Here is a 13,233-nt window from a genome sequence, read left to right on the forward strand (position 1 = left end):
ATTACAGTTGAATGAAGTGAACTCCAGGGAGTCCAGGCACAGGAGAATTTAGGCCAATGTGAATGCTGGTCAGCGGGAACCAGACAACTGTTTTCAGAAACACTTCTAATCAATCGGACCTCAGTGTGAATCCGCCCTTAAACTCATATGAATGACAGACAGACACAAAACTATGATAGATATTTAACTCATATAACATTGAATGACAGACAGATAGACAGAACACAGTACTATGATAGATATTTAACTCATATAACATTGAATGACAGACATACAGAACACAGTACTATGATAGATATTTAACTCATATAACATTGAATGACAGACAGATAGAACACAGTACTATGATAGATATTTAACTCATATAACATTGAAAGACAGACAGACAGAACACAGTACTATGATAGATATTTAACTCATATAACATTGAATGACAGACAGACAGAACACAGTACTATGATAGATATTTAACTCATATGACATTGAATGACAGACAGACAGACAGACAGACAGACAGACAGAACACAGTACTATGATAGATATTTAACTCATATAACATTGAATGACAGACAGACAGAACACAGTACTATGATGGATATTTAACTCATATGACATTGAATGACAGACAGACAGAACACAGTACTATGATAGATATTTAACTCATATAACATTGAATGGCAGACAGACAGAACACAGTACTATGATAGATATTTAACTCATATAACATTGAATGGCAGACAGACAGAACACAGTACTATGATAGATATTTAACTCATATAACATTGAATGACAGACAGATAGAACACAGTACTATGATAGATATTTAACTCATATAACATTGAATGACAGACAGACAGAACACAGTACTATGATAGATATTTAACTCATATAACATTAATGACAGACAGATAGAACACAGTACTATGATAGATATTTAACTCATATAACATTGACAGACAGACAGACAGAACACAGTACTATGATAGATATTTAACTCATATCACATTGAATGACAGACAGACAGAACACAGTACTATGATAGATATTTAACTCATATAACATTGAATGACAGACAGACAGAACACAGTACTATGATAGATATTTAACTCATATAACATTGAATGACAGACAGACAGAACACAGTACTATGATAGATATTTAACTCATATAACATTGAATGACAGACAGACAGAACACAGTACTATGATAGATATTTAACTCATATAACATTGAAAGACAGACAGACAGAACACAGTACTATGATAGATATTTAACTCATATAACATTGAAAGACAGACAGACAGAACACAGTACTATGATAGATATTTAACTCATATAACATTGAATGACAGACAGATAGAACACAGTACTATGATAGATATTTAACTCATATAACATTGAATGACAGACAGACAGAACACAGTACTATGATAGATATTTAACTCATATAACATTGAAAGACAGACAGACAGAACACAGTACTATGATAGATATTTAACTCATATAACATTGAATGACAGACAGATAGAACACAGTACTATGATAGATATTTAACTCATATAACATTGAATGACAGACAGATAGAACACAGTACTATGATAGATATTTAACTCATATAACATTGAATGACAGACAGATCTGTTGCAGGTGATTCACGAGCCAATGAGCATCTAGGGATGATCGCGCTGCACACCCTCTTCCTGAGAGAACACAACCGATTGGTGGAAGAGCTGCACCTCCTCAACCCTCACTGGAGCCCTGACACCCTGTACCAGGAAGCTAGGAAGATACTAGGAGCTGTTCACCAGGTATAAACCTAAACCCTTAACCTAAACCTCACTGGAGCCCTGACACCCTGTACCAGGAGGCTAGGAAGATACTAGGAGCTGTTCACCAGGTATAAACCTAAACCTAAACCTAAACCTAAACCCTTAACCTAAACCTAACCCCTAAACCTCACTGGAGTCCTGACACCCTGTACCAGAAAGCACGGAAGATACTAGGAGCTGTTCACCAGGTAGACCCTTAACCTAAACCTAAACCTTAACTCTAAACCTAAACCCTAACCCTAACCCTGTACCAGGAAGCACGGAAGATACTAGGAGCTGTTCACCAGGTATAAACCTAACCCTGTACCAGGAGGCTAGGAAGATACTAGGAGCTGTTCACCAGGTATAAACCTAAACCCTTAACCTAAACCTAACCCCTAAACCTCACTGGAGTCCTGACACCCTGTACCAGAAAGCACGGAAGATACTAGGAGCTGTTCACCAGGTAGACCCTTAACCTAAACCTAAACCTTAACTCTAAACCTAAACCCTAACCCTAACCCTGTACCAGGAAGCACGGAAGATACTAGGAGCTGTTCACCAGGTAGACCCTTAACCTAAACCTTAACTCATTTGCTCCTCTTTTAAACATCGCTGAACTCAGCAACTGCCAAATTGTCCTTACCTTTTAACGTGGGCACGTGCACGCATCGCGTACGATCTGTGTATGACTCATGTACCAGGTGTGTAGACCCGTCTACGGCTTTCGAAAAAATCCCATTGTAAAAAGACATTTCCGTTGCCAGACTGTATGCCAGTGTTTACATAAAACTAATGGAAAAGCCGAGCTGTGCGCTATGGTCCTGCGTGGGACCATGTGCTGCATCTCCTTCTGTTTACATTGGAGTTAATGGAGGCTAGGCCTTAAGTCCCGCCTCTGGCCGAATACGGAAACCTGATCCGGTCAAAACTGCGGACGGAAACAGTTCTCCGGTGGGCCGTTCCAGTCCGGATCAGCGATAAACAGCGATCATACTTTTAATTGTTTCATAATAATTAAAGCATATTAAATCTTCTGTTTCGTCGGGGATGGCAGGAAATGAGTTATTAAAGTGAGGGGTGAGGAAACCCTACTGTTGTCCTGATGATACATTTAATAGCGATGCGATACATATCACGATACATGGTTAACGATACGATACATGGACGATATTGGTTCATTCATGGTGATACGATACGATTCAATGATTTAAAATCCATATAGTAACTATTTAGCAAAGCCATTCAACCTGTGTGAAATGTTACATTTACAGACACACATTTATTGATAGACCAAGAGTAGCTATGGGTTCCACATGTTAGTGATCTGCTGTAGCAGGAGAACACGTTAGAGCCGTTATATGAGTGACATTCCTGTTGTTTCAGGTCCTGACATGGGACACTACCTGTATAACATAATCATGGGCGGCGCGTTAATAAGGCCAGGGAAGGCTGTGCCATCCCAAATGCTACGCTGGGTATTTTGCAAATTATATAATATATGTGCGCAGCATTATAGGCTGCTATTGTGTGTTGTTGCTGCAGCAGCGCAGCCCCCTAGTGACCACCAGGTGATAATTCAGCAAGGCTTAGGTAAAAAAAAATAAAAAGCATCTCAACTCCGAGTAGCCAATCACATCCTGATACCGGCGCAGCGCGTCATAGTTTTTTTTGTAAACATCCGTATTCTGAACAAAGAAAGTCTCAGCAAGAAGGGACACCGACGTGTTTTTGGCGTCCACTGCGCCACTCTCGGTGGCAAAACTACCACCGGAAGTTTGGTGAATAACATTGCGTCTATGAGCTTCGGCTGGGACAGCTCATGAACAAAAAATAATTCTGAACGATAGAGACCTATTATAAAACACTCAGCTCAGGAATATAAAAGACAACATGTCACACATTGTTTTGTGCTGTGTTGCTTTTCGGTGAGTACACTGTATAACATTATAGAGGCATCTAAAGAGCACAATTTACGTTTCTGAACTAGCTAGTATCGCGAGACTCTCCACCATTCCCTGTCTGGAATCCAAATCTCGCGATAGCTCCGAGACAGAAACGGCCGCCGCCGCTGTTTAGCTGCCTCAATAACATTATGTACCGTGCACATCGAAAAGCAAGTGATTGTAAAAATACCTGTGATATGTCTTCTTTTATATTCCTGGAGCGATTATACAACAAAGGTCTCAATCGTTTAGAATTATTTTTTGTTCATGAGCTGTCCCAGCTGAAGCTCATAGACGCAATGTTATTCATCGAGCTTCCGTTGCAACTTCCGCCACCCAAAGTGTCATGGCGACGATGGTGTATGGCCCCATGGTAACTGACCACGCCCATGCGTCCCTTCCTGCCTAACCTTCCTTGATTCTGAATTTCCACCTGCCAATCGCTTTGTAGCGAACACCAGGGCGCTATTTGGAGCTCATTTCAAACAGCAAAATGGATATATGGTCTTTTTACAAAGCAAGAGATAAACAAAGTAATAGAAGTAACAGAAGCTGCCAGGAGCTAACCTCACGTCACCATACGTTCCACCTCGGAGGAAAAGTCAGCTGCCTGCCTCACGCACAACACCAGCTCAAAGTAAGAGAGAGAGAGAGACAGACAGATGGACAGACGGACAGACAGACAGACGGACAGACAGACGGAGAGAGCGGCCACATTTACGCACCGTCCGCTACTGATTTGCAAATTGAATTGCACAGCAATAGTATTTCATAATGACCTAAACATGGTCTGGTCTTAATAGGCGAAATGTCCTCCCTTTTGATTTTGAAACAGAAACTTTGTTGTTGTTATTATGATATCTTTATGCTTTTTAATACTATTGCTTGTTATTATTAGATCATGTTTCATGATCAGACGTTTCAAATTGCATTCTGACGCTGTGTATACATTGGTCAAATTATGCTAAATAACTCATCGTTCTGCCATTGTGTGAAAAAAAACACAACATTTTTAGCCTACCCAAACGTTTGGCTCACCCGCTGCCTATGAACATAATGATGATGTCATAATGATAATGAAGAGGTCATAATGATAATGATGATGTCATAATGATAATAATGATGTCATAATGATGTGTTCCAGGTCCTAACATGGGAACACTACCTCCCCAGGGTTCTGTATAACATCATGATGAGGTCATAATGATAATGATAAGATCATAATGATGTCATAATGATGTGTTCCAGGTCCTAACATGGGAACACTACCTGCCCAGGGTTCTGTATAACATCATGATGAGGTCATAATGATAATGATAAGATCATAATGATGTCATAATGATGTGTTCCAGGTCCTAACATGGGAACACTACCTGCCCAGGGTTCTGTATAACATAATGATGATGTCATAATGATAATAATGATGTCATAATGATGTGTTCCAGGTCCTAACATGGGAACACTACCTCCCCAGGGTTCTGTATAACATCATGATGATGTCATAATGATAATGATGTGTTCCAGGTCCTAACATGGGAACACTACCTGCCCAGGGTTCTGTATAACATCATGATGATGTCATAATGATAATGATGTGTTTCAGGTCCTAACATGGGAACACTACCTCCCCAGGGTTCTGTATAACATCATGATGATGTCATAATGATAATGATGTGTTTCAGGTCCTAACATGGGAACACTACCTCCCCAGGGTTCTGGGTCAGAGTGGCGCTGCCCGCCTGATACCAGCCTACACCAGGTATTACCTTACCTTAACCTTAAAAGGATCCCTGGCTAATAAGACAAATAAGTCTTAATACATTATAATGGTCCTCTATAAATACAATGTAAAATTAAATACACCTCAAATATTTTATTTCTTCTAGAAATAGCTAATCTTTCACTCAATAGGAGAAATGCCCGTCGTAAGTTGATGATGTCATAAATGTCATGTGTGATCTATCCCTATGGAATTTATGGCATGCATGTGCAAATAAAAACAAACTTAATACTTCCTATCGTTAATATGAGCATCAAATGTGTTTGTGTTTTGTTTTTTTGCACATGAATGCCATAAAAATACACATGACATTCATGACGCGACAGGCATTTCCCCTAATATTGAGTGAAAGATTACATTGTAGTTATAGAGGACAATTATAATGTATTAAGGCATATTTGTCGTATTAGCCAGGGATCCTTTTAACCCCTAACCCTGACCTTAACCCTACACCAGGTAGTCGCATTACTAAGACATTAATTCAGCCTTTGTCAGCCTTCTGGTTGGTCCCTGACTGACCAACCAGCAGGCTCTATCTGCCTTGTCCCGCCCTGGTTCCGCCTTTTTTTTATGGTGAATTTGCTAAAATATTTGTGGAGACATTTAAAAACATGCCCAGTCACTCTACTGCACCTGAGAGGCTTTACTGAAACCAAGTTTAAAATGAGAATACTAAAACGGCTAGTTAGATTCCTTGATTCTGATTGGCTGGTTTCCCTTTAATTGCTGTTGTATATGAGACTATTACCCATACCTTTAATCAGTTTATATCAAACCCAGGTGTTATTTCTTTACACAGTGTTGTGAAGCTAAAGAACTTGATTGCAAGTAACAGGTGTGTTGTTTCTGCAGCCTGCCCTGGAACTACTTTCTTGTAGCTGGGAACTACTTTCTTGCAGAGCAGACCTTATAGTGAATTATTCGTGAAATAGAACAGTTTTAACACATATGGTGCCAACCCCGAGTTTCCCGAGTTTGTATTGGTATTATCATTGGGGTTTTTTTTTTCAATTTTTTTTTTTCAAAATTTTTTTTTGGACCTCCAGAAATGTATTAGGCATGATCGCGATCGCGAAATTGCATGTTTAACCCCCATACCAACCCATTCTTTCAAACATGGCAGCCATGTTTGTTTACATCTGAAGAAAACATAATGGCTGATAAATCATGAATGCCTGAACGGATTTCCAAGCGGATTTTTTTGTTTGAAAGCTGTGAACAGCATCTATACACGTGGTGCATCATCTAGGCATGGGCGTGCACTTTTTACACACTTGCACAATTACATGGAAGTCTATGGTAACCATGGCAACGCGAGACATTGAAGAGAAAAAATCATTGCAACATAAGTGTTAATTGGTACATGTCTATGATTTTTCATGTTGCCATATTGTAACTCTTTTAGAAAAGCAATAAGCCACGCGAGGCTTGTGGTTACCTGTATTTTACACCGGCTGAGAGGGTTGGAGACACTCGGCTGCACCTCGTGTCTCCCTAGACCTCTCAGCCAGTGTAAAATACCAGGTAACCACTTGCCTCTTGTGGCTTATTGCTTCATTGAATACACAGAATAACAATAAGAGGACGGGACTTGACAAAGGGTGAATTTGATTACAATAAATGTACCCAAATGCATTTGGGTCTCCATCCGTAATCAGTGGGGGTACATTTATAATAACCTTTTTCTTTTATTTTATTTTCTTTTCTTTTCTTTTCTTTTCTTTTCTTTTTTTTTGTCTTAGGAATGCGACAAATACAATAACATATTATTGAACTCAAGTCTCCATGGTGTGAGTAATTGATAGAAAAAAAGTCATTTTGGGGGTGAACTACTCCTTTAACCCCTGATACCCTGAACCAGCTGTGCCTTATGTCCTTCATCAATAGTTTGTATTGTTATTCTTTATTTGGTCTTTTCTTTTTCTTTATTTCTCAGTTACCGTGCCGACGTGGACCCCGGCATCGCCAACGTGTTCGCCGCCGCCGCCTTCCGCTACGCCCACGTCACCGTGACGCCCGTGGTGACCCGCCTGGGACCCGGGTACGTAACCATACCCGCCTGGGACCCGGGTACGTAACCATACCCGCCTGGGACCCGGGTACGTAACCATACCCGCCTGGGACCCGGGTACGTAACCATACCCGCCTGGGGCCCGGGTACGTAACCATACCCGCCTGGGGCCCGGGTACGTAACCATACCCGCCTGGGGCCCGGGTACGTAACCATACCCGCCTGGGACCCGGGTACGTAACCATACCCGCCTGGGGCCCGGGTACGTAACCATACCCGCCTGGGACCCGGGTACGTAACCATACCCGCCTGGGGCCCGGGTACGTAACCATACCCGCCTGGGACCCGGGTACGTAACCATACCCGCCTGGGGCCCGGGTACGTAACCATACCCGCCACTGGAAACATAACAGAAACACACTAGCACAGACAGAGTCATTCTAATGAACTGTAGTCCCACTGGAAACATAACAGAAACACACTAGCACAGGCAGTCATTATAATGAACTGTAGTCCCATTGGAAACATAACAGAACCACACTAGCACAGACAGAGTCATTATAATGAACTGTAGTCCCATTGGAAACATAACAGAAACACACTAGCACAGACAGAGTCATTATAATGAACTGTAGTCCTATTGGAAACATAACAGAAGCACACTAGCACAGACAGTCATTCTAATGAACTGTAGTCCCATTGGAAACATAACAGAAACACACTAGCACAGACAGAGTCATTCGAGCGGCATATTCTTGTTATGCATGTATAGTTTAAGAAAACATCATGGAAGTAACAAAAGCAACACCAGAGAAAGATGAAATAACGCCCCAAAAAACATTGAAAGAAGACGTGACGCTTCCAGTAGGACTTGTTATCGCTACTGCACCAAGTGTCACATCCGCATTATCTCACTAATCATTAAGTGTGCCTGCCATGCAATGGCAAAACACTTATTGTAATCCGCCATACTTAAGTAAGTAATTAAGTAAGTAACGTTCTTGCAAATTTGGAGCCGTAATAACTGCCGCACAATTTACGCCACCGCCGCAATATATACATCAAAACATGCGGCTCGGCCGGGAATGGTGTGTATTACTTTTCTAAGAGAAAAGTTGTATCGTTTAATTGATATTAATTTATTAGTTAATTAATTTGCCCCATTGACTTATAATGGGAATCGCAAAAACTCACATTCAATATTTTTTTCTCCCAAACCATAGGGGCTACAGTTTCAAAACTTGGAGAGGAGATTTATAATGATATCAAGGATTAAGTAAAAAACAATTTTGTCAGTTGGCCTCATGGTGGCGCTATAACAGTCCACTTTACGTTTCGGCCTGTAACTCTTGAACCGTAGGTCGGATAATTAAAATTCCTTTTCCCCTGGATTCCTTGGGTCATGACGCATCTCCTCATATAGGCCACGCCCATTTGCGTCAGGATAGATTTTCCGCCATTTTGAATTTTCTTCAAAACACTTTTTGCTCCTTTTCCTACATATTTTCTCCAAATGTCACAAAAATCGGTACACATGATCTATGGACTCATGCGATAAACATATTCAAACGATATTTCGATAGTCCATACCGTTCTTCCGTAACAGGGTTACAAAGTTAGCCGTTTGGTAAGAAGTCGCCATAAATCACAAACGAAACATCCAGTCAACACCAAATTTTAACCACAAGTGGGGGGCGCTATACTGAACATATACCCAAAAGCATTTCCACTTCGACCCATAGGGGGCACCACAAACGCGCAAAACGTAACCGTTTCATGCCAAAACGTGTTTTTCAGGGGGAACGACCCTCTCAAAACGAAACACTAACACCAACCGCTACACAAGGTTGCACAGACTTAGCGAGCTGCAGGCACACTTAAAATTTCTTCGAAATTTTCTTTTCTAGTTAGACATGGGTTGCTCCAGGCTGTATGACGGGAGCATTTGCACATTGTGGGAGTCAACAGTCTGGCCACGCCAGACTACGTCCTCGTGTTTCTGTTACATTATATGTTAGAGACGCGCTGTTAGGTGAGAGCCACTGTGCAGGCACGTGCACACATAGAAACCAAAGGGAATGAATGAACTTTATGTATAGAGCACCCTTCACAGCACGAATGCACAGAGTGCTTTACAGATACACAATAAAAAAGTAAAATCTACAGTTGCAGATACAATAAAAGAGAATACATTAAAAACATCCAACAGTAACAGAGAAAACACAAGAACAAAAGAACAGTAAAATCAGGGATGCCTATAAGTGACCAAAGGCCTGTCTGAACAGGTGTGTTTTCAGATGCCTCTTAAAGGAGGCATCTGAGGGGAACGTTTTTAGGTCCAGGGGAGGGGAGGGTGTTCCAGAGCTTTGGGGCTTTGGCCTCAAAGGCTCCGTCACCCTTGGTTACTAGATTGGTTCAAGGGACCTGGAGGAGGTGCTGATCTGCGGATCTAAGTGAGCGAGTGGTAGGGGTGGGACGGATATTTCTGAGATGTAGATACTGTAGGGGCTGGGCCATGAATTGCTCTGTAGGTAAACGTGAGGACTTTGAAGTGGATCCTGTAGTGTACCAGGAGCCAGGGCCGAGAGGCTAGAATGGGAGTGATGTGACATGACTTTTTTTGACCTAGTGAGTAACCTGGCAGTAGCGTTATGAACGAGCTGTAATTTGTCACTGCATGTTTATCCGTCTGTAAAAAGTGCCCTCTCCAGACCATGAATGCAGTTTTTACTATGGTGGAAGAAACATACCTGCCTGGGTTAGGCTGCTGTAAAGGCTGTTTCTCTGCTGGGAGATTCTTCAATATATTCATACATTATCATCACTTCATCACTGACTGGATTTTATTTTCCTTTCCTTTCCTTCCAGGTATAAAAATATCTCCCAGCATCCTTCACTGCCCCTGCACCACTCTCTGTTCGCCTCCTGGAGGATCGTAGAGGAAGGTACGCTCCCTGCACTGTCATTGGTCAGCTGGTATAGATGCTGTGCTGCCATTGGTCAGGTGGTATAGATGCTGTGCTGTCATTGGTCCAAGTGGTATAAATGCTCGCTCTCATTGGTCCAAGTGGTATAAATGCTACAGTTTCATTGGTCAGGTGGTATAAATACTCGCTCTCATTGGTCCAAGTGGTATAAATGCTCGCTCTCATTGGTCCAAGTGGTATAAATGCTACAGTTTCATTGGTCAGGTGGTATAAATGCTCGCTCTCATTGGTCCAAGTGGTTAAATGTTTTGCTGTGATTGGTTAGGTGGTGTACTGTAAATGCTGAACTTCCATTGGTCAGGTGGTATAGATGCTGTAGCTTCATTGGTCAGGAGGTAGAAATGCTGAATTTCCATTGGTTAGGTGGTAGAAATGCTGAATTTCCATTGTAGGCCTGGGGCCAATTCTGATATCTTCACAAATTGGTACCAACCAAGGTGACCGTACATTTTTCTGGGTATTTAAGTAGGATCTGAGGGGTCTAACTAGGGGTATGATGCTGAATCCATTGCAAGCATTTGTTTTGCACAAAAAACATTCCTTGGGCTACAAATGGCCCCAGAAAACGATGATTTAGTGATGAAAAGTGATATGAGTCATCACTTTTCATCAGTTTCATCAGTTTTGTGGGCGTTTTCTGGGGCCATTTGTAGCTCAAGGAATGTTTTTTGTGCAAAACAAATGCTTGCAATGGATTCAGCATCACGACAACCCCCTAGTTAGACCCCTCACATCCTACTTAAATACCCAGAAAAAAAAGATGTCTGGGTATTTTCCTCCTGTATAGAAAGTCGATGGGAGACCGACTCTAACGGTTGATAACATCAATTAAGCTGGGTCTCAGAAAGGGTTATCATACCAAAATGTAAGCTAGAGACATGTAGGAAGTCAAAAATGTAAAAAATGTACGGTCACCTTGGGTGGTACCAATTTGTGAAGATATCAGAATTGGCCCCAGGCCTATTGGTTAGGTGGTAGAAATGTAGTTTCATTGGTCATCAACCTGGTTCTTAGAGGGCTGCTGCTGTCTAAATACTGTTCTCTGATTGGTCCAGGAGGTATCGACCCGGTGCTCAGAGGGCTGCTGCTGTCTAAATACTGTTCTCTGATTGGTGCAGGAGGTATCGACCCGGTGCTCAGAGGGCTGCTGCTGTCTAAATACTGTTCTCTGATTGGTGCAGGAGGTATCGACCCGGTGCTCAGAGGGCTGCTGCTGTCTCCAGCCAAGCTGCAGAGTCCAGGGCAGATGATGGTGGAGGAGCTGACTGAGAGGCTGTTCCAGGCCCAGGGAGGAAGACCTCTGGACCTGGGGAGTCTCAACCTGCAGAGAGGCAGGGACCATGGACTACCTGGTAATACCCCTAATATATATATATATATATATATATATATATATATATATATATATATACACTACCCTAACCCTACCCTAACCCTCTGGACCTGGGGAGCCTCAACCTGCAGCGAGGGAGGGACCATGGACTACCTGGTACCAACACTACCAGTAAGACTCCCTAATCGGGAGATAAGCGACCGTAGGTCACTTATCTCCACAAATAGAGCAAAAATGTGTTTTTCCAAAATCTTCCTGAGCATGTTGATGACATGAGTGTAGACATACTGTGTAGTGATTTTCGTGATTTTAGGGCAAAATCTGAATCGGCCTCATGGTGGCGCTAGAGGGCCATGTGAGAAATGAGGGGTGGGGTCTCCGCGCCGCCAAGGCGGACGAATAGGTACCGGCCCCGGCTCTCCCGGTCGCTCCTAGCCCGAGTTACGGCATTTTATGTGAGCTGCAGTGGCAGGGGGTCCTCCACTGGGGGCGCCACCACTTTTGCATCCGTTCTGGAGCACCAGGAGTGGGTGGTCCCCGGGAATGCCCCGTGAGCAGCCCCGTTGGGGTGGTCATTTGGTAATTTTTGCACATGTGCTCATTTTTTACACTTGGGGGTCCCCGAGGGAGCTGGGGGTCCCTGGAGCTCCGGGGGTCCTTGGAGGTTGTAGTTTGGCAGGTAAGGAGTGTGTGTGCAAAATCTGGCATGGATCGGGGCAACGGTTGCGGAGATATGAGCAGGGCAAAAGTGTGACGTGTGACGTGTGTGACGGACGGACGGACGGACGGACAGACGGACACCTCGAGCAGCTTTCTGTAGTAAGTGCGACCTACGGTCGCAATAACCCTAACCCATTACCCTAACCCTACCACTACCACTACCCTAACCCTACCCTAACCCATTACCCTAACCCTACCCTAACCCTAACACTACCCCAACACTATAACCCTAACCCATTACCCTAACCCTACCACTACCATTACCCTAACCCTACCCTAACCCTCTGGACCTGGGGAGCCTCAACCTTCAGAGAGGGAGGGACCATGGACTACCTGGTAATAACCCTATAACACTACCCATAACCCTAACACTACCCCTAACCCTTTACCCTAACCCTCCCATAACCCAACACTAACCTCTGGACCTGGGGAGAGGCAGGGACCATGGACTACCTGGTAGGTCTACTACAGATCCTTCTCAGGGACCATGGACTACCTGGTAGGTCTACTACAGATCCTTCTCGAAAAATTAGAATATTGTGTAAAAAAAAAAAGCATTGCAGATGACTGTGGAAATTTCCCACTGGACTTCAAGCAACCCTGACTTCAGAAGGTTGACATTTCTATTATAAATCCTTGTTTTGAGTG

At 42.8% G+C, this 13,233-nt stretch overlaps 1 protein-coding gene across 1 annotated transcript in view; it reads left to right on the forward strand.

The window, feature by feature from the left end:
* LOC308293629 (eosinophil peroxidase-like) overlaps positions 1–13,233 on the forward strand; it is a gene marked incomplete at both ends in the record, with an annotated part of 56,328 nt that overhangs the window by 26,695 nt on the left and 16,400 nt on the right. Inside the window, 5 exons of the mRNA XM_080736224.1 lie at positions 1,648–1,808; positions 5,437–5,513; positions 7,471–7,575; positions 10,414–10,490; positions 11,714–11,884. Coding sequence (XP_080592350.1) covers positions 1,648–1,808; positions 5,437–5,513; positions 7,471–7,575; positions 10,414–10,490; positions 11,714–11,884 — 591 coding nt within the window. The remainder of the gene's footprint in view (positions 1–1,647; positions 1,809–5,436; positions 5,514–7,470; positions 7,576–10,413; positions 10,491–11,713; positions 11,885–13,233) is intronic.

This window comes from Nannobrachium achirus, assembly GCF_963921795.1.
Source record: "Nannobrachium achirus genome assembly, chromosome: 11".
NCBI classification, from domain to species: domain Eukaryota; kingdom Metazoa; phylum Chordata; class Actinopteri; order Myctophiformes; family Myctophidae; genus Nannobrachium; species Nannobrachium achirus.